The sequence below is a fragment of the Diabrotica virgifera genome, chromosome 8, assembly GCF_917563875.1.
Source record: "Diabrotica virgifera virgifera chromosome 8, PGI_DIABVI_V3a".
NCBI classification, from domain to species: Eukaryota; Metazoa; Arthropoda; class Insecta; order Coleoptera; family Chrysomelidae; genus Diabrotica; species Diabrotica virgifera.
In genome coordinates, this window is record NC_065450.1 from 26,824,855 (window position 1) to 26,852,080 (window position 27,226).

Sequence of the window (27,226 nt, forward strand, 5' to 3'; positions counted from 1 at the left end):
ATGTTCATTGACCATATGAAATAATAAAACCCCGTTGACGTTGTAGTTCCTTTTAGATATCTTATTTTGAATATAATCAATAGCCTATATTTCCCCTAGCTCTTGATTTTATTAGCTTTCTTTGTATTGTGAATATTATATCTCTGCCACCTTTTTCGTTCTGGAAGATATAATGTTGCTGTCATTAGCATAAAGAAGAATCTGTATTGATTCCTTTGGTAGGAGAGTAACTTTTTCTATGCAGGGTGTTTGGTAAAAAATTGGCCATAGCTTAACCTTAGATTCCTAAGGTTAAAATTGGTCGATTTAAGCTAACTTATCTTAGTATGAAAGTTGACAATAACCGTAATACATATAGAGTGTCAAAATGAAACTTTAATTTTATTTATTCTTGAATATTTCTTAACAGGCATGGGATAATAACACGAAATTTGGTAAGCGTGGTGTTTTTTGAGACAAGAAATCAAAATCCGCCACCGCCACCAACAATTATGTACTATCCAGAGGGCGCCACATACGCCCTTCAGGGCTCGTTTAATAAGTTCCATTATTTTCTTACCCACTCTACATACTTTTTGAATAAAAAAAAATTATTTCCTTAACATTTTTACTTAAAAAAGGTATACTACATTCATCTCGCTAAACTCAACCGTTTTCGAGATAAACGTATTTTAAGTCTGCGAAGCAACATCATTTTTTGCATAATATCATTGTAGTTACACCCAAAAAATAACTTAAAATCATAAAAATCCCCAAAAATGTATCGCAAATTTCTTCAAATGGAATTTGCGATACAATGACAAAAATATCAGAACTGGTATAATTATTATAGTTTCAAGTTAATTTTCCGGGTGTAACTAGAATGATACAGTAAAGCACGACAAGCTGATGAAGATATTAACCAATATTGGAATTAACACCTGTGATTTAAGGATTATCAGCAATCTGTACTGGAATCAAACATCCTCTATCCGGACAGAGGCAGGAGAATCCGAAGATATCAAAATCAAACGTGGGGTCCGTCAGGGATGTATACTATCCCCCCTGCTGTTTAACATCTACTCTGAGGAAATCTTTCAAGAAGCAGTGGATGATGTTGAAGCCGGAATTCGAATTAACGGAGAATGTATCAATAACATAAGATACGCAGACGACACTGTGGTATTCGCTGACAGTTCTGAAGCCCTACAGGAGTTAATGAACAGAATCGCGGAGGTCAGTCAGAGATACGGACTTTCACTAAACACTAAGAAAACAAAATGTATGATTATCTCTAAGAACAAACAGCAATTTGGACGACTCAGTGTAAATGGTCAACAAATAGAAAGAGTAAAGACATGTACCTACCTTGGTACGAACGTCAATGAAAATTGGGACCATTCTATAGAAATCAAATGTAGGATAGATAAAGCAAGATCTGCATTTCAAAAAATGGCAAAGTTGTTCAAATGTCATGATTTGTCGATACCCATAAAAGTCAGATTACTACGATGTTATATCTTCCCTATACTGTTGTACGGAGTTGAGTCGTGGACTCTCACAGACGCCACCTGCAAGAAAATTGAGGCTTTTGAGATGTGGCTTTATCGTCGAATCCTGAAGATATCTTATACCGACCACATTACTAATGAGGGTGTTTTGCTGAGAATGCAAAAAGAAAAAGAGCTGTTAATCAAAATAAAAACAGCCAAAATCGAATACCTCGGTCACATCATGAGGCATAGTGAAAGATATGGACTGCTGCAACTGGTCTTACAGGGAAAAGTAGAGGGAAAGCGAGGACCAGGAAGGCGAAGGATTTCGTGGCTGAAAAATCTACGTACGTGGTTCAACACGACCACTACAAATCTTTTCAGAGCAGCAGTGTGCAAAGTACAGATTGCCATGATGGTCGCCAACATCCGAAACGGATAGGCACTACAAGAAGAAGAAGAACTAGAATGATATTATGCAAAAGATTATGTTGCCTCGCAGATATAAAATGCGTTTCGAAAACAGTTGCGTTTAGCGAGATGAATGTAGTATACCTTTTTTAAGTAAAAATATTAAGAGAATAAAAATTTTGATTCAAAAAGTATGTAGAGTGGGTGATAAAAACAATTGAACGTATTAAATGAGCGCTGAAAGACATAATATGTGGCGCCCTCTTGGTAATTCATAATTTTTGGTGGCGAATTTACATTTCTCATCACAAAAAATGACCCCTTACCAAATTTCGTGTTGTAATCCCATGCCTATGTCAGGAAATATTCAAGAATAAATAAAATAAAAGTTTAACTTTATTTTAACCTGTATAGTATTTTGGTTATTATCAACTTTCGTTTCGTTTCAGAAATCTAAGGTTAAGCTATGGCCCATTTTTTACCAAATACCCTGTATATAATTATCTCCAGTTCGTCTCCTTGATTTAACCCTTTGACTATTGGAATTTTCTCAGTGAGCTCATTTTGTATTCTAACAGCTTCTGTTGATGAGCCCATTGATTCTTTTACTAGTAAATGTATTTTTGGAGGATGTTAAAGCTGTGCAATATTTAATATAACTTGTGTGTATTAATTGAGTATGAGTCTTAGACCTGTTTCAAATCTATGAATATACAATTCTGTATTCTGTATCCTGGATGTCAATGTCGTATTACCACAATTTGTTTAGAATTTTTTACTGTGAATCATTGTACATCACTGAATATTTGGTCAGTTGTATATATTGTTCGTCCGCTATAACTTTTCCCATGCGTCACGATTCATTTTCAAACAAATTAAGTCAAAACATAAAGTGGAACCTACGCCGATGTGTGTAGTATATAGGATACAATATACAAAATGTATATACACAGCGACGTTCGTTTCACTTTAGGTTTGTTCCAACACGACCGAGAACCGTCACGAAACGGTAACGCTCCTGCGCAGTAAACAAAATCCGTTCCAACAAAAATATGATCGTCGTTGGATCGTCCTTCCCACTGTTCCAACAAGAATTGTGATCTTTCAGTGACGGTTTCGTCATTCGTGATGAACATTTCAGTAATCGGGCCATAATCGGGCAAATGCATGTGCTGGTTGAACTGACTTGCGCACTAGGATTTAATTCTTTAAATTTTTTGAGCATTGCAAATTTTGAGCCTTTTTGCAAATCGAAAGCGGGAATCGTGATCGACTAAAAGCACACAAGCTGTCACCAACAAAAATGACAAATGATAATGATAGATAAATCTGTTATCAGTCAGATAACCGGTCCAACATCGGTTTCCAAATTACCGTCATGGGACGATAACTGAGCGATACAATTACGAACATGCGCACAAAAAACGGACAAGTAGTTTCGTGACGGTTTCTGGACCGTCCAAAAGTTCATGTTGGAACAAACCTTTATGTTTTGATTTAATTTTTTTTTGAAAATGAATCGTGACGCATGCGAAAAATTATAGCGGACGGACGTTATTTTCTCTGTTAAAAATCGATTTGATATTCGAAGTAGAATGAAGTCACAATTTTAAAACATAGGTAGGTATAATATTAAAGCTCGAAGTAAGTTCTTCTTCAAGTGTAGTTAAGAAGAAAAAAATATTTTTCGTTACAAATCCATTATAGTAATTATGTCAATTATTTTATATTTCTTTTTTATTTTAGTAAATCTTTCGGTAGCAGATACTATGGTGTCAACATTCAATGTTACCTTTAATTTTGTATATATGCTACACGCAACTTGGCCATTTGGATTGGTGTACTGCAAAATTACACAGTTTATGGCAGTTTCAACTATTTGTGCTTCAGTTTTTTCACTTATGGCAATTTCAATCGATAGGTAAGTTAAGTATAATCTTTATTTTAATTATTTAAAATTTTAAAGTTGGGTTTTTGTTATTAAAATAAACTATCGGCAGGAATAAAATCGAAATTTGTCATAAGGTCACTGTACCTATTTGAATCGTTACTCTTCGCGAAGAATGATACCGTTAAGTTGAATTCGCTGAATGGTTTCGTCACTCAGTCAACCATTTCAAAAGTCCTAACACGTTTTACTGTTACTGGAAGTATCTCAAGGAGACACGGTAAGGGCCGTAAAAGGGTTACAACTCCTAATCAAGTCCAGTTTTTAGACCAGAGCATTTAGCACCAAAAACACCCGAATAAATCGATTTTTTAAATACAGCACCTAGAGAATTGCAGTTGTTTGCATTATGTCCAGGATTACGTATGGAAAAAGTCTACTATTCAAAAATGGGTGGAAATACATAATTGCATTTTAAAGTGCATAAAATTCATAAAAAAGTGCATAAATATAAAAATAAAGTCAAAGTCAGTATACTAAGGACCAACATTTACTATTCGGGGGGTTTTTGAGGCCACTGAACACGATTGCGCCATCAAAACTGACCCCCGGATCACCTAGTGCCAAAGGTCCCTGCAACAGGCGTCGTCATCTTCTGGAGTTTCGAGGGCTTTCGGTATTAAATTGATGCAAACGGATTACTTATGGGTTTTGGGGGTCGTTAAACACGAATTTGCCATCAGAATTGAACTCCGGAGTACCTGGTGCTAGGATTGCTACTAAGGCACGTCATCTTCTGGAGTTTCGAGGATTTTCGGCATTATATTGATGCAAATGGATTACTGGAGGATTCTTGAGGTAGTTAAATACGAATATGCCATCAGAGCTGACTCCCGCAGAACCTGGTGCCCAGGGTTATTGCAAGGGGCGTCATTCTAAGGCAGGCTATCTGGAGTTTCGGGTTTTTTTGTACTAAATTAATGCAAACAGATTACTCACGGGTTTTGGGGTTGTTGAATACGAATGCGCCATTAGAACAGACACTGGAGCACCTGGGCCTAAGGCACGTTATCTTCTGGAGTTTCGAGGGTTTTCGGCATTAAATAGATTCAAACGAATTACTCATGGGTTTTTGGGGTTGGTAAAAATGAATACGCCATCAGAACAAACACCGAAGCACCTGGTGCCTAAGGTATATCATCTTATTACATTGTGGACTCATTCACACATTCTTAACGCAATGATTCGACTGGTATAATTTTATTATTATGATAGTAGTCGCAGAAAGCGATCTCTAATGCGACTACAATTTTGGGCAAGTGTTCAAATTGGAGAATTTTTTTGCCTTTTGTAGACTTTTTAATAAGATAACTATGCTGAACTATTAAATTTTTTTACTTATTTATAAAATTTATAAAAACTTTATACAGTACGTAAATCGTTCAGTTGGACATACGGAACATACATTGTATGTATTTAAATACATAAATACATACATTGTATTATATTGAGGTAATTGTGGCAACTGAGCTCTATCAATGACAATTTGGTTGTTAGCATTAAGGGGCATTAATCTCAAAATTGACAACTCATTTCGACTGACACAAATAAACGTCAAAATATGACAATGTAGTAGCTAAATATTTTTGGACTAAGGTAATGGGAAAACAGTTTAGTTTTGAAATTAGTTTTTTCTACGAGCGTGCAAAAATGTCTATTTTCCCGCACGCATTTTAGTTTAGAAAGTTTCACTTTTCCGCACGCGTTACTTTTCCGCACGCGTGTTACTTTTCCGCACGCGGTTTTTACTTTTCCGCACGCGTGTTAATTTAGATATGTTAATATGGCCTTAAAGTAATTATAATACATGCAATAAACTAATATTTAGATATCATTTACTAATTTATTTCAAATATATCTTATTGTGTTCCTGTTTTAATGAAATTAACGCGACAATTTTTTTTTTTTTTTTTTTTTTTTTTATTTAATGGCATAGACATTAGTCATTCAGCCAGTTGCAATAAACAAAATACAATCCTAATCCTAATACAAAATAAACAGAAACAACATAGTAACACAATAAATAATACAATACAATAATAATACAATAAAAACAATAATGGAACTCTGATAAAGTGATAAAACATTTATGAAAAAAAAAAGATGCAAATCTGAACTTAAATCATAAAAAATCTCATGCCCGCGTACAAATCTTATAGGACTGTGCGTGTATCTGACAAGAAATCTATAATGATATTGTATATTTGTTGTGAGCCTGTAGCCAGCAAAGACTGTATATTGAATGGTGCATGCATATCAAGTTGAATTAAATTTTTATAGAGAGAGTTTGAATGCTGTTGAAACTTAGTACATTCAAAAAAGATATGATCAAGATCACCCTGCTTTCCGCAATGTTTGCAATTATTGTCTTCAATCACATTTATTTTATATAAATGACTTGGATAGCAAGCATGCCCAAAACGTAATCGATTTATAGTTGTTATATATTTACGTGGAGCTTTAAAACTCTTAAACCATGTATTTTGTGGAATCACTGGTTGTAAAGTGGTGTATCTTGTGGGGTTTGTTAAGCAGTAAAGATTCCATTGATCTTTCCATATCGATAGTTGGTTTCTTTTAAAAATAGTAATAACATCTGATACACATAAAGAATATGACAATAAAGTGCCTGATGTTATACTGGATTTGGCTAAGTAGTCTACATACTCATTATCTTTGAGTCCAATATGTGCCTTAACCCAAATAAATTTTATATTGAAGCCAGAGTCTTCTAACTGCTTTAACATATCCTTTATTAAAAATATGTAAGGATTACTAAATGTTTTGGGCAAAAAAGTATTTTTGATATTCTGTAAAACTGATAGGCAGTCTGAAAGAATTAACGTTTTTTTAGTATAAGAGTTTTTAATATATTTCAACGCTTCGAGTATGGCCAATGATTCCGCAGAGAAAATTGAAAACTCATTGGGAAGTTTGTACTTGAATTCGAAACCTCCTGAGGGTAAAAAATACGCACAGCCAGACCCTTCTCCTGATTTAGATGCATCTGTGTATATAACTGTTGCATCACTGTAGCAGTTCAAAATAGATTTCAGGATATTGTTGCCGATTATGTTGTTTTCGTTGTATGTGGGTATTATTACATCAGTTTTATGGAAGAGAGCAAAGTAGTCTAAGTTTTTGTCTACTGTGTTTAATTCCTTTGAAAAAATAGGATTGTTCTGTAATGCAGTACATAAAGGCGGAGATGGTTTTTTAATCCAATACTTGTGAGTAAGATCTGATTCGTTAAGATGACATATACTGGAAAATAATTCGAAATTTGTAGTGTGTGCTTTAAGTACCCATTTTTCGCTTAGTAAATTTCTTCTAATCTCTAAAGGAGGCTCAGAAGCTTCAACATGTATTGGTTGTATAGGAGTAGATCTCATAGCACCTAAACAGATTCTTAAGGCAGAGTTTTGGAAAACGTCAATTTTTCTTAAAAGGTTTTTGGAAGCAGAACCGTAGAGAGTAGCACCATAATCTATAATGGATCGTATATAAGCTCTATAAAACAATAAAGATGTTTCAACATCGCAGCCCCACCACACTCTAGTTGTCATTCTAAGGAAATTAATACCTTTGCTACATCTATCCAGCATATATTGTATGTGTGGTTTCCAAGTTAGTTTTTTGTCCAGAATGAGTCCCAGATATTTGACATTATTTTTAAATGTAAAAGATTGATCACTAAGTAATACATCTTGGTTTATAGGAAGATTGTGTCTTGTAAAGACAGATACTGCTGATTTTTTAATTGATAAATTTAAGCCGTTCTCTAAGAACCATGGAAATAGGGAACTACAAACTGTACTTAGGTTTTGCATACCGTTTTCATATTTCTTGCTTTCCATATAGACACAAAAGTCGTCTGCATATTGTATGATTTTGAATGGGATGTTGTTTATTTGCATCTTATGTATGTCAGAGGTGTACAGATTAAATAAAATTGGTGATAATACTGAGCCTTGTGGTATACCGTAATAATTATGTCGAGGTCCTATTAGTTTATTATTATGATCTCTGATGTAAATTACCCTATCTGTATAGAAACCGATTATTGTGTTAACGAAAGCAATTGGCATATGAAAAAAATTTACCATTTTATGTTTTAAGGTTGATAAACAAACTGAGTCATATGCTCCTTCAATATCTAAGAATAGTGCTGCTAAGTAGTTATTTTTAGTTAAGTTATTCTGTACATCTACAACAAGTGTTGTTAAAGCGTCTAGAGTTCCAAAACCTCTTTTGTAACCAAACTGGTTTACTGGAAGTAAATTCTCTTTTTGTAACCACCAATCTAATCTAAATTTTATAAGCCTTTCTAAAGTTTTAAAAATACAAGACAGTAAGGATATTGGTCTATATGAACTTACGATGTTTGGGTCTTTTCCGGGTTTAAGGATAGGAACAACTAAGATGTCTTTGAAAGAATCGATAACTATATTTTTTTGGATGATATCATTGAAGACATTTAAAAGAAGTTTTTTAGCAACATCTGGAAGGTTGGTTAACATGGGGTATTTTATATGATCGATACCAGGAGAAGTATTTATGCGGTTTTTAAGGGCAAAATCTAATTCAGTTTCAGTAAATGGTTTTAACAGGAAGTGATTATTTGAATGATGACTTTGTGTAGATCGTGTAGGTGAATTTTGAGCAAAAGGAGGACATACTTTATTAAAAAAGTCGTCTAATAGATTATCATTGAAGGGTTTTATACTAATAGATGCTTTTCGATTCATTTTGTTGGCCTGTGACCATATCTCCTTAGTGGAGGTATTTTTGCTTAAATTAGAACACCATTTAATCCAACTAGCTTTGGCTTTTTGTTTCAACTGCTTTTTAGTATGAGCAGTAACTTTCTGACAATTTAGATAATTATCAAGGCTTGGTGAACGTTTATACAATGCTAATGCTTCTTTTCTGTCATTGATTATCAGATCGCATTCTGGGTCCCACCATGGTGGAGGCGATCGATTTTTAGATTTAAAAATTTTGTATTGAGGAATAGATCTAATTGCAGCATCATTAATGCAATCTAATAGAAAACTATAATTTTGATAAGTATTGAAAGAGCTATTGTAGTTGGAAAACATGTTTTCAATTAAGGATGTATACAGGGACCAATTGGCTTTCTTGATATTCCATTTGCTTTTTGGATAAATTATTTCTTGTGAGGTGTTTGTTATTGAAAAATTCATAGATATAGCAAAATGATTCGAGCCTAAGGTGTCAGATAAAACTGACCAAGTAAATTTACTGGCTATATTAGCTGTGCAGAGTGAAATGTCAATCATAGATTTTTGAGTACCATATCTAGGAAGATATGTAGGTTCTCCATTATTCAAAATTACAAGATCTAGGTCTTCGATACTGCTAACAATTTGGTTACCAACTGGATCATTACGCAGTGAGCCCCATAGTGAGTGATGAGCATTCATATCTCCGCCAATTAAAAAAGGTGATTTGATTTGTGAGAAGATATTTATCCAATCGTTTTTGGATGTACTAATATTTGGAGGTCTATATATAGATAAAAAACTTAATTCTATTGTGTTACATTTAACGATAGCACCGCATACTAAAATTCCCTCATTAAAATTGTTTCTAATATTTATTTCACGAAATGGTATAGTTGTTTTAATTAAAATTGCAACACCTGCATACCCGTCATATCTATCTTGGCGAATTACATTATAACCTTTAAATGTATAATTTTGATTTGGTTTGAACCAGGTTTCACTTAATAATACAATATCAATATTTTCAGTTATTAAAAAATGAATTAAACTATTTTTATTCGAAACAACGGATCTACCGTTCCATTGCAAAATTTTTAATGATTTAAGTTCTGGGAACATGTTATTTATGAGTGATATCCTCTAAAATCGTTTTTATACCATGGTAAATACTATCTTGACTCATAGTTTTTATATCATCTACAGTTTGAATATTTGTAATCAAATTAAAAATATAATTGGAAATTAGTGTTTCCAATACTCTTTGATCTGATTTGTTTTGACAAATTGGGGGTTTTAAATTAGCAGGAAGGGGTTTGGAGGGCCCAAAATTAAAAGGGAACATGGGTGAATTGTTTTGTGTTTGGTTTGGTGATATTTTTCGTTTTTTAGCTATATTATAGTGGCTTGAGGAGGGTTGGGATTGGGATGTATTATTTGAAATGTTTTGATTTTTATGTGTGGTAGTAGAAGGGGATGATTTTTTTGAAGATGTTGGGAGGGGAGGAAAACTGTCTTCGATATTGTCTAGTGTGGAAAATCTATTCTGAATAAACAATCCCGAGAAGGACGATTCACAGTAATTTTTTGCCTCGATAAAGGAAATTTTTTGCTCAATCATCACGTTCTTTATCTTCTTTTGATGTTCGTATTTTGGACACTTCTTGGATATGGAAACATGATCTTTACTATCACAATGTATGCATTGAACATCATTATCTTGACATGTATGATCTTCATTTTTGATTTTTCCACATTTTATGCAATGTGCTTGTGGACTGCGACACTGCTTGGAAATATGTCCAAATCTTAAGCAATTGTAACACTGTGTTACTTTGCCAATGTAGGTTTCAACAGGAAAAAATACACTATTTATTGAAATATAGCTAGGGAGAATATTTCCTTCGAAGGTGACTATCATTGTCCTTTTGGGTACATAGTTAGTTTTTCCATCGGTGTCAACTTTTCTGTAAGTTCTTTTAAAGGCTATTATGGGGGAGGGAGATTTACTATTATCTAACAAATACTTTTCATCGTATTGAGTATCAATATCTCTTATTAGGCCTCTTATTTCTAGTAAATGGTTAGGGACATATGCTACTAAGTTTTGGTCTTTTAATTTTATATTTTTAACTAAATTATTTGCATCTACGATTGACCTTAACAAAACTTTAATTCTGTTTTTTCCAATGGCTTTTATTTCAATAATATTAGGAATGTTCAATTTTTTATGCAAAATGTCCGCAACAGTAAGTGGATGTAAACGGCCAATATCCTGATTGTTTGATTTTTCTATATATACATAAACATTATTAAAATTGTACTTATCTGATGCAACGTTGAACAATTTTTTCTCTACAACTTTTTGCGGAGGTGGAATTTGTTGTGTCGGCACTTTAATAACATCTCTGGTTTTAGTTGTAATTTTCGCAGTAGAATCATCCAAATTTTCTATTAAACTTGATTCAATAATATCCATTTCACTATTTTCACTAGCACCTGAAAAGTTTTCACCTAATGGTGTCCCTGGGGAAAAAGCTTCCCCCATTGGGGGTCGCTTATAGCACTGTTTATCGCACTCAATCAATATCAGTTTTTAAATCACACCAAGTGTTCTTTTTTCTACTAATTAACTCGCTAAATAGTTAATTTTATTAAGAGCAGATTTTAATGGGCACTGTCAGTTTGACGTTTTGCGTGACAATGAACGCGACAATTCGATGAAATAAAATTATTTTCACATAATATTCGAAAGTCAAATCGGTAGACAATAACAGTCGTTTTGAATCATCGTCATGGAAACCAAGATCGTCGTCATGCCAACTAATTATATTGAAAGTTTGGTTTTGACAACCTTGTCAAAGAATTAATTTGTGTATATATTTTCATATTAATTAAATTAATTGATTAAGATTTGGTAACTTTTTAAAGACTCTTAGAAAAAATATTGTTCCTAACTCTTCCAGAAAGTCTCTTTTCCGCACTCGACTGCTTGCCGAACTCCCGCTTCGCGTCGTTCGGCAAACTGCAGTCGCGTGCGGAAAAGAATGACTTTTTGCACTTGTTAGGAAAATAACTATTTTAATAAAAAATATTTTAAAAATTAAAGTAAAATTATTAACTTATTAATCATAAACTTTGTTTTTGATTTAGTTATGGACAGCCTTGTTTCAAAACCTACTCATTCTATTAGTTCTAACAGCTCTATCGCACCGAAAACTCGTACTCGAACAGAAGTTTCCACTAGCACAGGTTAGCGCAGTTGCCACAATTCTCTCAATGTAGGTATATTCCCTATGTCCAGCTGAACGATTTACGTAATGTACATATCTGACAATGTTTTTCCTTTATTTAGTTCCAGATCGATTTACTATATTCTATTATGATAATGTTATTATGCGTTGGCGTTATTATTGATCATCGTAATCACTAGATACTCCAGAATCCTTCATCTAAGTCATACTCGTGTTCACAAACCCCGAAAATCCCAAAAGTAATTTGTTTGCATGAATTTGCTATCAAAAACTCTCGCAACTTCAGAAGATAACGTGCCTTAGGCACCAGGTGCTCCAGTGTCTGTTCTAACGGCGTATTCATATTCAGCACCCTCAAAAAACCTCGAGTAATACATGTTCATCAATTTAATGCCGAAATCCCTCAAAACTTCAGAAGAAGATGTCCTTAGCAGTGACCTTGGGCACCAGGTGCACAGGTGTCGTGTTTAGCGACCTCAAAAACCCTCCAGCAATCCATTTACATCAATTAAATGCTGAAAACCCTCGAAACCCCAGAATATGACATGACATGCCCTAGTAGCTCTCCAAAAAGACCGTAAGTAATCCGTTTGCATCAATTTAATACCGAAAGCCCTCTAAACTCCAGAAGATGACGTCCCTTGCAGTGACCTTGGACACCAGGTGATCCGTGGATCGGTTCTGACGACATTTTCCTGTTTAACAACGTCAAAAACCCCCCAAGTAATCCATTTTTATCAATTCAATGCCGAAATCCCTCAAAGCTCCAGGAGAGGACGTCGTTTACAGTAACCTGGGGCTCCAGGTACACAGGGAGTCGATTATGATAGCATATTCGTGTTTAGCGACCTTAAAAACCCTCCAGTAATCCATTTGCATCAATTAAATGCCGAAAACTTTCGAAACCCCAGAAGATGACGTACCATAGTAGTGACCCTGGGCACCAGGTACTCCGGAGGTAATTCTGATGGCATTTTTGTGTCTGGCGACCCCAAAAACCCATGGGTAATCCAGTTGCGTCAATTTAACGCCAAAAGCCCTCGAATCTCCAGAATATGACGTCCCTTGCAGTGACCTTGGGCACCAGGTGATCCGTGGGTTCAGGGCCGTCTTAAGCATACATGGCGCCGGGGTGCAGGCTCATCTTTGCGCCCCCTTTTGTCAGAAGATTATATAGGTTATAGGTACGCTAAAATTAAAATTAATTATGTTTATTACGTTTATTATTGTTTTAGTATTCAAAAAAGTCAAATCTTTTAACACTATACCATACTTTTTAAAGTACATAATTATATCAAAGTCAACTTTTATAGCGTAAAGTTTTTATTGCTTCGGTGATCCCTATTTTTTACTTGCTTTTCTACACTTATAAAGCTAAGTTTGTTAATCAGTCTTGGTCCACTGTTGAGCGCAAAAATTTTTTGATCAATTTAAGTTTTGAAAAAGACCTTCCTCCTGCAGCTATTGTTACTGAAATTGTTAAATATATCCTTAGACATGTAGAAAGATTTTAGAAAACGGAGAGTAAATTATTAGAATATATTATAACTTAAAATATCGAGTGGAGTTGTGTCTATATCAATAAAAAATATTGGTAATAATTCTAACTCATGGAATAGATCTTCACTATCTATATCAGATTTATTTCCATGCGCTAGTTGTTTTTGTAATTTAATCATTGTGTTTTTTTTTTAATTTTCTTCAGAGTTTCTCCAACTCAATATATTTCCCAAGAAAGAAAAATTATAATTATGTTCCCTCAATATTTCAAATCTTTCACTTAATTTTGCAATGGCAATTTCCAACAAATAATAATAGAAGTTAACTTTAAAATTTTGTTTTAAGTCAAAAAGAGGCTCGACTGCAGCATTGTAATTGAAATGTATTTTTCGGGGACGTGGACCAACAGTTTTAGAAAATTAAGTTTTGCAATCTAGTTCTTTACCAAGTGATACCGAGTCATTTAATATCTACTCAAACGCAGTGTCAGTGCGGTTGTTGGAAAAATCTTTACTAATTTGATCAAGCATCTGACCAATAGAAAAAAAGCTACAAAAATAAAAATTACAGTGGTAATTTTTTTAAATAATTTCCCGTCGTCAAGTTTGACGTCAGATGCCCTTCGTTGCTACGAAAAAATGAACATTCAGTGACATGAATGACAATTAATGTTTTAACATCTTGTTAGTTAATAAGAACACCATGAACAGGTTTAGCAAATATTCAGGCGAAGATATCAATAAAATATTAGTTAAAATGATTTAAAAGACAGTTTTATTCATGAAATAACATTACCGAATTACTCTCGAGCTCTCAAAAATTATCGATTTGTTTTGCCCTCGTGACACTTCGACATAGTTTCGCTCCCCTTCGGGTCGTGAAATTAAAACTATCAAAGTGTCACTTAGGAAACAAATCGATAATTTTAGAGCTCCCGTGCAATTACTAGTGATTATTTCATTCATAGGAGATTCTGACCAATAGAAAGCTACAGAAATAAAAATTAAAGTGATAATTTTTGATAATATCCCGTCAAGTATATTACGTCAGATGCCCTTTGTTGCTACGAAAAAATACATTCAGTGACATTAATGACAATTAATGTTTTAAAAATTATAAATGTGATGACTTTCAACCGTCAAATATTTATAACAACTGTGTGTTTAATTGTACTAATTTGTACTTACATAAATAAATTACAATAAAAATTTGGTTTTGAACAGTTTTATTCATGAAATAATCGCAGCAAATTGCACTCGTTCTCTAAAATTATTATCGAATTTTTGACCTCGTGACACTTTGACATAATTTCACTCCCCTTCGGGTCGTGAAATTAAAACTGTCAAAGTGTCACTCGGGAAAAATTCCATAATTTTAGAGCTCTTGTGCAATTACTACTGATAATTTCTTTCGATAAGTTCCCGTCGTCAATATTACGTCAGACGCACTTCGTTGCTACGCAAAAATACATTCAGTGATATTAATGACAATTAATGTTTTACAACTTGTCACAGAGAACACCAAAAACAGGTTTAGCAAATATTCAGGTGAAGATATCAATAAAATATTAGTTAAAATGATTAAAAAGACAGTTTTATTCATGAAATAATCTTACCGTATTACGCTCGAGCTTTCGAAAATTATCGATTTGTTTTGCCCTCGTGACAGTTTGACATAATTTCACTTCCCTTCGGGTCGTGAAATTAAAATTGTCAAAGTGTCACTCGGGATACAAATCGATAATTTTAGAGCTCTCGTGTAGTTACTACTGATAATTATTTCTAAAACCGCCGTCCACCTTTTTCTTTCACGTTCAACTGCGTCTTTCTTTCGCGTCTTTTTTTAGATCTACATATTGCTTTATAGAATTTAAGTGACTACAACTTTTCTCGTGTCTTTCTAAAAACGTAATGAATGAACGTCTTTCTTGTCGCAAACGTAATGAAGAAAATTAGGTTTTTGAAAATCATCATCACATATAGCTCCCCAAACGGCAATTATACTTTTGTCAACAGAATCGGACACACTGATAAATTTTTACAAGATGGTGATTCATTGTCACTCGACATTCAATATTGGTCAAAATAGTGTACACGTCACCTTTTTGAAATTATTGTCGGAATAATATAAATGAGTTTCGTATTTTCATTTGAATATTGTAGGTGTTAAGCATTAATAGCCTTCGTAAAAAAATACCGGAAGTGCACTTTTATGTTTTTGTTATTTTTAGTTTTTTTAAAGACAAAATGCTCCAGTTAGCTTAGCAAGACAAATGAGCTTAACAAGTGTTCGGCTTGCGCCCCTTGGACTTGGCGCCCGGGTGCCTCGCACCCCTTGCACCCCCGGGTTAAGACGGCCCTGCGTGGGTTGGTTCTGATGGCGTATTCGTGTTCAGTGACCCCAAAACCTTCCGAATAACAAAATTTTTTCCTTAGTATACTGATTTTGACATGTTGATGCACTTTGGATGCACTTTATGCACTTTAAAGCGCATTTATGCATTTCCACCCATTTTCGAATAGTAGACTTTTTCCTGACGTCATCCTGAACATAATGCAAAAAACTGCAAGTCTCTAGGTGCTGTATTTAAAAATCGATTTATTTTGTGCTAAATGCCCTCGTCTATTTTGACACATCTTACACTGAGACCAAGATTTGTTACCAGTACCTACTTCTCTACAAAATGAATTTTTGGATCGTTATAACTTCTGAATCAGCCAAAATACAATAAGGGGAAGACTTGCCGCAAACGACCTGCGGCCTGGAAGGGCACCCACTGACCCATTATTGACCAGAGATCATAGAAAGCACATATTGCATTCTTGTCGAAAACATGTTTCGAATAATGATGATTGGAGAAAAATATTGTTCACCAATGAATCCAGGTAGGTACTGTCTTTTTTCTGATCAGAGGCGGAACAGAGTGTACAGAAGGCTTGGGGAATGCTACGAACAGTGTAACACTATAAGGACTGTATAGTATGGTTGGGGCTCGGTAATGGTGTGGAGTGGGATTAATTTGGATTCTCGTACGGAGTTAGTTAGAATAGATCACGGGTGGCATATACAACACAGATACATTAAAGACATTTTAGAAGAGCATGTTATGCCATTTGCACCATTGATTGGGGATCATTTCATGCGTATGCAAGCTGATGCCAGGCCACACATTGCAAGAATTATGCACCAATTTTGTCAGGAGGTTGGGATTCTTACCACGGTTTGGCCTGCGAGAAGTCTCGACTTCATCCAAATAGAACATGTTTGAGACATCGTAGGGAGACGACTACGACAACTGCCTAATGCACCAACCACATTAGATCAACAAATTGATCAAGATGAAATAAGACCGGTAATTCTCAGTTTGAGAGATTATTGTCAAGCAGTAATAAATGCCAGAGGGGAGCAAGAATAGCTACTAGTTTAATTTTTTTAACCTTTAAAAATTTTCAATTCCGCCATTTCTTTATGATGTTATGTAGTTTTATTGCAATACATTTTTTGTAAAAAAAGAAAAGATTTTTATTTCAGATGTTCTAAAAGCAACCTTAAAGAACAAAAGAGCAAACATTTCTTTTTCATTAGATACAACTGAAATTATAATTTTAAAATTATGCGTTTATTTTGGCGCGCAGTGTATAATAATTCAAATATTAACCTTGACATGTTTTAGAAGCTTTTTAAGTCTTCTGTTTTTGAAATATTGAATTTATTAGTTGAAAGACTGATACATTTTGTACACACTTGAATGAATAAAGGAAGAAGGAAGTAAAGAAAATTCGTAAATTAAAGTGTGTAAAGGTATTTTATGGTAGGGGAGGGGGAGCAGAGTATGCTAAATGTGCAGTCACTCGAGTGATATGGAGACCTATATAAAACCAAAAAAGTTAAGAAAAGTTTTCCATTTTAGTGGGGACTTTCCATTTTTAATTTAATTTTTTATTTCCAACAATTGTTTTTTTTTAATTATAGCGCCATCTATCGATAATTCGAAAAAATGTCTCGAATAAAAGTTACTCATTTTTGCGTAGCGAATCCAAATCGGCAATAAAAATGGGGGCTCCTATTTAAGATTTTAAAGTAACCCCCTACCCCACCTCCATGGGGATCGTGTTTGATGCCATCCGATAGATTTTTGAAAAATATTGAATAAGTGTATTTTTCAGTTTTTCGATCTGATGTTCATTTCGCGAAATATCGGGGGATTCGTATTTAAAATTTTAAATTTACCCGCCACCCCTCTCCATGGGAAGTCGTGTTTAGTATCATTCAATAGATTTTTGAAAAATATTGAGCACGTATTTTTTAGTTTTTGGATCTGTCATTCATTTCGCGAAATATTCGCTTTTTTCTTGTGAAACTTTAGGACTCACCCATTTCCTTACGCCCCGCTCTAATCGTCAGATTTTTGAAATATATGTTATAGTCAAAGCCCGAATTTTAGGCACTCCTAGGTTAGACTAGGCAATCCTCAGGTGTGACTGACGATCTTAGTCAAAGCCCGAAACAAATTACAGTTTCTGCCTGTGACTAGTCAAACCTAGGAGAGATTAAGTTGGTCAGGCAAAGGTCGAAATTTAATTTTATGAAATCGGGGTTTGACTAGTCAAACCCCGATCAGCTATTAAAATATCGTAATTTATTAGATTAGGTTTAATAAAACGTCATTTTTTAATTTTAATGTTTATTATTTTTATATTGTCGTAATTAAAATAAAAAAAATAGTGTTATTCTCACATGTTGAGGCATTATGTTATTTAGAGTTGCATAATACGTTAGACTTTTTACACTTTTGAAGAGCATTTCTTATTGCAGTAGCATTTTATAAAGTTTTGTCCTCCAAATTTAGAATCTGTTGTACTAATTTCTCTAAGAGACATTTTATGTCTGGAACATCTTCAAAATTAAGAAAATTCTCTTTGAATTCTCTTATTTGATTTCTTAAAAAAGAATGTTTATTGTTCCGTATTTCGTACCAACTCAATATAAACCGTCAATTGTTTTAGCTATACCCAAAATATTTCGAGCATCTCCTTTGGCTATATCAAAGCTGGGGATAGATATTGTTACACAGACAGAAAAGATTAAAATAAATATAGGAAAGCGATTGAAGGTCTTCATGCCCACTCTAATGCTAAGAAACAATTAAGTGAAAAAAAATTCCTCCAATTTCGATCGGGAAAACTGTAACAATACCTATCCCCAGCTTTGATAGAGACAAAGGAGATGCTCGAAATATTTTGACTATCACACAAGATTAAACAATTGACGGTTTATATAGAGTTGGTACGAAATACGGAACAATAAACAAACTTGTTTCAAGAAATCAAATAAGAGAATGCAAAGAGAATTTTCTTAATTTCGAAGATATTCCAGACGTTAAGCTGTCTCCAAGAGTAATTAGTACAAAAGACTCTGAATTTTGAGGACTCTGCTCTTCAAAAGTGTAAAAATTCTAACGTATTGTGCAACTCTAAATGCCATAATGCCTCAACATGTGAGAATAAACACTATTTTTTTATTTTAATTACGATAATATAAAAATAAAAAACATTCAAATTAAAAAATGACGTTTTGTTAAACCTAATCTAACAAATTACGACATTTTAATAGCTGATCGGGGTTTGACTAGTCAAACTCCGATTTCATAAAATTAAATTTCGCCTTTGCCTGACCAACTTAGTCTCTCCTAGGTTTGACTAGTCAAAGGCCGAAACTGTAATTTATTTCGAGCTTTGACTAAGATCGTCAGTCAGACCTGAGGATTGCCTAGTCAAACCTAGGAGTGCCTGAAAATCGGGATTTCACTATAACATATACACTATTTTGCATGTACATACTTAACTTACCTTATCTTAATCTGACGATTTCGAGTTTTTCTAAGGATAGATTTTTTTCGGTCCCCCTTAACAAACTCCCTTGTATTACGAGCCAATATATGGTAGAGGTACATGTTCAGGGTACAAGGTTTCTCCCCACGTCATAACCTGACGCGCTCGAGTAACTGCAAAAATCCCCGTTTGGGCTCCCCTACCATTATTATCCTTCGCTAAGCGCTTTCGACAAAAATGTCATCTTCGGAGCTAATGGTCAATATATAAAAAAGAAGTACCACTACTTAGAGTTGTGTGCATCGTGTTGAACATTGGATATTAGATGTTAAAATTGCATTACAATATTTGGATCTGATGTTTCAATTGTCTGCTGTGTAATTTCGGATGATGAAAAATTAATACATACATGAAAAACAGCCACTTTAACAGTACCGGGTGTCACAATAAGAATGGCTCTCGGCCATATCTCGGGAACCGTTTATAGTACAGCTTTGAGAAAAAAATATTTATAACAAAAGTTGCCTCGGGAAAAGCCTGGAAATTATTTTCATAATTGTAGGTCCACCGCTAGAGGGCGTAATTGAATATCAAAGATTAAAAAATCAAAATTTTACAAAATTAACCAAATGAAAGGGCACTGGAAATCCAGTCATCGTATTCTTCATAAAATTGTGCGCATATTTGATTCCACAAGTTTAAGTCTACCTTTGCAAATAAGAGGTGGGGGTGAGGGGAACCTCCTTATGAAAAAATGGCTGTAAGTCCGGTTCTGCTAAATCGAATTTTGCATACTTGGTCTTGTTGAAAACAGCTCTTTTTCGTAAATCTAAGTGTCTTATTTTCGAAATAGCGTAATAAGTAATATGCAAACTAGGAGGCGTTATTTAATTATTTTCAGAAATCTAGTTTTCTTTGGAAAATATTAAATACAAGTGTGTATTTTTAATCCTGTATTATAAAATTAGACCAAATTAGCAACATAATATCGAAAACCGCAGGTCGATACCTTTTTTCTATCTCGAGATATCTTAAGAAATGTGTAAATTTTAAACATAACTGTTACTGTAACCGGCAAACTAGGTTGGAAAAGTAGTGTGCTATGGAAAAAACAAATAAACATTTTCCAGATCTAAACGTATATAATTAATTAAAACAACAATAAGACAAACAACACTATAAAATATAACAAAGAAATAAAAGCAACTATACTTACTTAGTCTTAGTGACTGCCTAAATGTTCAAATGGTTGCCCATCATTTTCGATGCAAGCATTTACTCTTTCAAGAGTAGATTGAATAGCAACATATTTAACTGTTTTAGACTTTTATTTATGGGGACGGATTAAAGACCTTGTTTTTGCCGCTGGGCCCACTACTCGAGAAAACATTATCTAGAATCTAAAGAATACGAAACGCCATTAAAAGCATTGCAAAAGCAGAAATTGAGACTGCTGTTCAATCTACTCTTGAAAGAGTATATGCTTGCATCGATAATGATGGGCAACAATTTGAACATTTAGGTCGTCACATTTAAGTCGTTGCTTTTATTTCTTTGTTATATTTTATAGTGTTGTTTTAATTAATTATATACGTTTACCGGTGACATTAACAGTTGTTTAAAATTTACACCTTTCTTAAGATATCTCGAGATAGAAAAAAGTTATCGACATGCGGTTTTCGGTATTATGTTGCTAATTTGGTCTAATTTTACAATACAGGATTAAAAATGCATACTTGTATTTAATATTTTCCAAAGAAAACTGGATTTCTGAAAATAATTAAATAACGCCTCCTAGCTTGCATATTACTTATTACGCTATTTCGAAAATAAGACACTTAGATTTACGAAAAAGAGCTGTTTTCAACAAGACCAAGTATGCAAAATTCGATTTAGCAGAACCGGACTTACAGTCATTTTTTCATAAGAAGGTTCTCACTCAACCCCACCTCTTATTTGCAAAGGTAGACTTAAATTTGTGAAATCAAATATGCGCAGAATTTTATGAAAAATACAATAATTGGATTTCCAGTACCCTTTCATTAGGTAAATTTTGTAAAATTTTGATTTTTTAATTTTTGATATTCAATTACGCCCTCTATCGGTGGACCTACAATTATGAAAATAATTTCAATTCTTTTCCCGAGGCAACTTTTGTTATAAATATTTTTTTCTCAAAGCTGTTGTATAAACGGTTCCTGAGATATGGCAGAGAGCCATTCTTATTGGGACACCCGGTACAAACACATACAATATTTGATCATCGTATGGGTATTTCACCCAGCCATTACCTTTTGAGAAGATTAGTTGACTGATCGACCAGCATGATAGCCAACGTTCGGAACGGACAGGCACCTTAATAAGAAGAAGTTGACTCTAGTTGAGTAGTTGATGTACTATCGGCACAATCTGGCAACCCTGTAAGTTGTGAAGTAAGGCACTAATACGTCAACGCGGATGGCCGATGGCAGATCTCATCTCTTCTACTGACTGTATTGTATTGATACGCCAGGGCAGATAAATAAAAATGAGCGATTTCAGGGTAAAAATCAATACAGGTATTTGAAGGTGCTAAATCGTAGGGGGGACATAGTTAATTAAAAATACATACAGAGGTACTCGCAAATCAACCTCAGTTTTTTATAAACAAAGGCCAAAGTCAGAAAATATTGTTTTTTGCCTGTAGCATGTTTTGTATCATATTTACAGCAAAAGTTGTATTATGAAAGTTGTGTATCATAAAAAAACGATTAATTTTAATTTTTCTTAGTTAAAATTGATAAATAATTAACCGAGATAATTGCAAAAAACCACATTTTTTGCACTATTTTATAAATGTTAATAACTTTTACTAAATATCCCCTAAGGAACATATTGCACCTTGATTATGAGGTTATTATGTGCCTTTATTAGAGTGCAAAGTATCAAGAAGATAGTTTTGTTAGTATACATGTTACGTTAATTGTTTATCCAAAACATTGAATGTTTAAACATCTATTGTTGCCCAAGGAGTATTTTCAGAGCTTTTTAGCAAAGTGAAATGAGTTCTTAAAGACTCAAACTACTAAGAATTTAAAAAAAAACGATACATTTATTATTTAAATGTTCTTAAACAAGTCGTTTAATAAATAGTGAGTTTTTTCCTTATAAACAATTAGAATAACTTTGTTATTTTTCACGACAAATAATTATAATTAGTTGTATCAGAAAAGTGGTAAACAAACACACATTAAAAACTAAAAGTAAACTTTCTATGACCAATAATACCCAAGTTATACTTTTTTTTTTTGAAAAATCATATCTGTATTGTTTATAAATATTAAGAGTCGAAATTTGCACAGAATCATAATAGACATCTATATTTTACATTGCAATTAATAACTACAGTGTATCATCTATTTAAAATGAGTAATAACCCTTTAAAATAAAGGTACTCAAGCTGACTTAAGGACCGTGTGATGGGGGAAGGATCTCTGAGTCCGCTTTCGCGCGTCGAGATTTTGATATTGAAATTTCAAATTGGAGCGCTTGAAAATTTTTACAATAACTCCGCTTCCAGAGAACCTAGAGCCTTCATTTTTTTTTAAATTAGGGTAACTCGACGAAATATTAACGACTAGCTAATTTTCATTCACCGGAAAAATCGGGAAATTCTGGAAAATGAACTTTTTTATTTAACTTTCATTTACAACGTTAACACTAATATATTTCAATAAATATTTTCATAACATATAAATTTGTAAATAAATAATAGAATGTACAGTATATGTATATACAGGGTGGTTCATCGTATTTGCCTCGGTCTCTGTACGGAAAACGATTGATATTTAAAAAAATTCTTCACAGCCATTTACAGGGCCATTAACACTACAATCTAAAACTAATGATAATTATACAGGGTGCTTCAAAAAAGAGGGGTAAATTAAAGTTATATTTTCTCTTATGGAACACCCTACACGTGAGCCATTTTTGAATTTTCCTTAAAAAATAAGCTATATTTTTATAAGGGTTTCCTATATCTAAATACAGGGTGTTTTGATTTATTTCGATTTTTATAAGAATGTAAGGTTTTAGAAAAAAAAAATTAATATCTACGAATCTAAGAATCGGTGACAAATTTTTTCTTGGATCTTTATAATAGACTATTCAGCATATTGGAACAGATATTTATTGTAATAAAATTTATAATTATTTAATCGGACATTTTTAGATTTAAAATTTATTTAAAAATTTCAGGGTAAAAAGATTTCAGGGTAAAAATCAATACAGGTATTTGAAGGTGCTAAATCGTAGGGCGGATATAGTTTATTAATAATACATACAGAGGTACTCGTAAATTCTTAGATTCGTAAATACCTATTTATTTTTTTTTTCTAAAACTTTACATTTTTTTTAAATTGAAATAAATCAAAACACCCTGTACTTAGGTATAGTCTAGCTTATTGTTTAAGAGCAGTTCAAAAATTGCATCAGGTGTAGGGTGTTCCATAAAAAATATATCTTTGATATACCACTCTTTTTTGAAGCACCGTGTATAATTAATATTATTTTTAGATTGTAGTGTTAATGGCTTTGTATATTTCTAAGAAGAATTTTTTAAAATCAAGTCGTTTTCCGTACAACACTGAGGCGAATAAAATGAACAACCCTGTATATAAATAAATATATACATACTATAATTATATTTTAATATTTATTCAAAAATTTATAATATTTTATGAAAATATTTATCAAAATATATTAGTGCTAACGTTGTAAATGAATGTTGAATAAAAAAATCCATTTTCCAGAATTTTCCGATTTTCCGGTCAATGAAAGTTAGCTAGTTGTTATTCTTTCGTCGAGTTACCCCAATTTAAAAAAAATTGAAGGCTCTAGGTTCTCTGGAAGCTAAGATATTATAAAATTTTTCAAGCGCTCCAAATTGAACTTTCTATAGCAAAATCTCGACTAGAGAAACTGGACTCCGACATTCTTCCATATCACACATTCCCAGCTCAGTCAGCGTGAGTAACTTGACTGTAAAGGGTTATTACTCGTTTTAAATAGAAGATATTACGTATTTATCAATTGTCATATAAAATATAGATATTTATTACGATGCTGTAAAAATTTCAACTTTTAATATTTATAAACAATAGAGATGTGATTTTTCAAAAAAAAAGTAAAACTTGGCTATTACTGGTCCTAGAAAGTTTTTTTTTTCATTTTTATCTGCATTTTTTTACCAGCCTTTTGACACAACCAATTATAATTATTTATCAGAAAAAATGACAAAGATATTATAATTGTTTATAAGGAAAAAACTTTTTTATCGAGTTGTTTAACAACATTTAAAAAACAAATATATTATTTTTTTTAACTTTCTTAGTACTTTGAGTCCTTAAGTAGTCATCTCACTTTGGCAAAAAGCTCTGAAGACACTCCTTGGGCAACAATGATTGTTTAAACATTCGATGTCTGGGATAAACATTTAACATAACTTGTAAACTAACAAACAGATCTTCTTGAGCTTTTGTAAACTAATAAAGGCACTTAATTACCTCATGATCAAGGTATAATAAGTTCCTTATGGCCTATTTGGTAAAAGTTATTAACGTTTCCAAAATAGTGCAAAAAACGTGGTTTTTTGCAATTATCTCGGTTAATTCTTTATGGATTTTAACTTGTAAAAATTCAAATTAATCGTTTTTTTGTGATACACAACTTTCATAACACAACTTTTGCTGTAAATATGATACTAAAAATGCTATAGTCAAAAAACAATATTTTCTGACTTTGGCATTTTTTTATAAAAAAATGAGGTCGATTTACGAGTACCTCTGTATGTATTTTTAATTAACTATATCCTCCCTACGATTTAGCACCTTCAAATACCTGTATTGATTTTTTTCCCGTTTTTATTTTTCTACCCTGGCCTATGAGTTCAATAAACCTGAGAAAGTGCAAGAACCCTTTTACTTACTTAACAGAACATGGTGGCAGCTGGTGCACTTTTCCAGATTAACTTAATATTTCAAGTGAAGAGAGAGAAAAATGATTAGTGAAGTTTAACTTTTCCATGTGTAGTGTCTAGGTTATGTACGTTGTGTTGAAATCATACACAAAGCAAAATGGCAATGACAAATACAGATTTAGACGTTAGTAGCGGCTCAACGACAATTAACATGCCTGTTCAGGTAAATCCACCGGAGAAATTTACGTTTTCACAGCCAAATATGTGGCCCCAGTGGCGCAAGAGGTTCCAGCGTTTCATGAGCGTGTCGGGACAAGATCAGAAGCCGGAGAAAGACAAAATTGACATTCTTATGTATATAATGGGAGATGAGGCCGAAGAAATCGTTCTACAGTTTCCGAAAATTCCAGCTACTTATTCGGAGATGTTACAGAGTTTTGAAAATCACTTTATTCCCCGTCGCAACGTAATATTCGAACGGTTTAAGTTTAACTCCCGAATTCAACAACCAGGAGAAGCTATAGAACACTTTATTACCAGTTTACATTCGTTGGCAGAATATTGTGACTACAGCACCCTTAAGGAAGAGCTAATTAGGGATCGCATAGTGGTAGGAATGTCAGATACAAAAACTAGCGAACGTTTGCAACTACAAGGTACTCTGACTTTGAAAGATTCTATTATTGCTGCAAAACAAGCAGAAATGCAGGCAAATCAGACTCGGGAATTGCGTAATGAAAACCGTTATCATCCAACTCAAGAAGTAGCAAAAGTGGGTGTCCAAAATAGAGAACGAGGCAATGTCACCGGATCATTTCAGAAGGCAGACAACATCAGAAGAAAGAATTTCCAGGGAGACACGTGTATGTTTTGTGGTCAGCAATCTCACTCTAGGGAGGTATGTCCTGCTAGAAGGTCTCAGTGTAATAAGTGCAAAAAGTTTGGGCACTGGGCATCAGTTTGTTTATCTGGTAAAGGTCAAAGGGAAAATAAGGTTAGTACTGTAGAAATTGATAATTTTATGATAAATTCAGAGGGTAATAATTTGAATTTTGTCGGCTCTGTTTATATTAATAATATTGAGGCTCGAGAGTGGCTGATTTCTGTGCTTGTGTTTGAGCTGCAGACAAAATTTGAATTTTTAATTGACTCTGGAGCAGATGTTTCATGTATTCCTAGTTCTCTGATGCCTAAAGAGATATTAAAAACTTTATGTAAGCCTTATCAAAAAGTTACTGGTCCATCTGGCATTAAATTGGAGGTAGTAGGAACTCTTCCTGTTACCCTCTGTCATAATAATGACATTTCAAAAACTCAAATGTTTGTTATACAAAATTTATCTAAACCTATTTTAGGAAGGAAATCAATAATAGACTTAAAACTTCTACAATTTCATGAAAATGTTACAGTAAAAAATATAAATAATGTATTTAATCCAGAGGCAGTTTTCAGAAAATTTTCAACAATATTTAATGATATAGGTACATTTAAAACAGAAATGGAAATTAAATTAAAAGACAACATTAAACCCTATGTACAATCAGTCCCTAGAACAGTTCCTATTCCATTACTCCAACCGTTAAAAGAAGAAATTGATAGATTATTAAATCTAAAAATAATTGAACCTGTTGATTATCCTACAGAGTGGGTCAGTCCCATTGTTGTGGTCCAAAAAGGCCAAAAAGTTCGACTCTGTGTGGATTATACCCATTTAAACAAATCTGTTCTTCGTTCATATTTTCCTATAAACAAAGTTGAAAGTATTTTAGCCAGAATAAAAGATAGTAAATATTTCTCAAAACTTGATACTTCTTCTGGATTTTATCAGATTCGTTTAGACCCAGAGTCTCAATCCCTTACCACATTCATAACTCCCTTCGGTAGGTATCTATTCACTCGAGTTCCCTTCGGTATCACTTGTGCCCCCGAATATTTTTCTATATTGTTAAACAAAATATTAGCTGGTTTGGACGGTGTAATTAGTCACATAGATGATATCTTAATCCATGCTCCAACACTAGAAGAACACAACAAAATTCTGGATGAAGTATTATCCAGAATACAAGCTGAAGGTATAGCTCTAAATAAAGATAAATGTGTGATTGCTGT

General features: G+C 33.3%; 1 protein-coding gene across 7 annotated transcripts in view; it reads left to right on the forward strand.

Annotated features, from left to right (window-relative positions):
- Nucleotides 1-27,226, forward strand: part of LOC126890709 (tachykinin-like peptides receptor 99D) — a 141,227-nt gene that overhangs the window by 77,644 nt on the left and 36,357 nt on the right. For 6 of the 7 annotated variants that reach the window (XM_050659879.1, XM_050659877.1, XM_050659878.1 and 3 more), the window contains one exon: nucleotides 3,630-3,804. In XM_050659879.1, the coding sequence (XP_050515836.1) occupies nucleotides 3,630-3,804 (175 nt within the window). Of the gene's footprint in view, nucleotides 1-3,629; nucleotides 3,805-25,566; nucleotides 26,112-27,226 lie in introns of those variants that run through there. The other variant, XM_050659884.1, reaches the window with a different exon arrangement.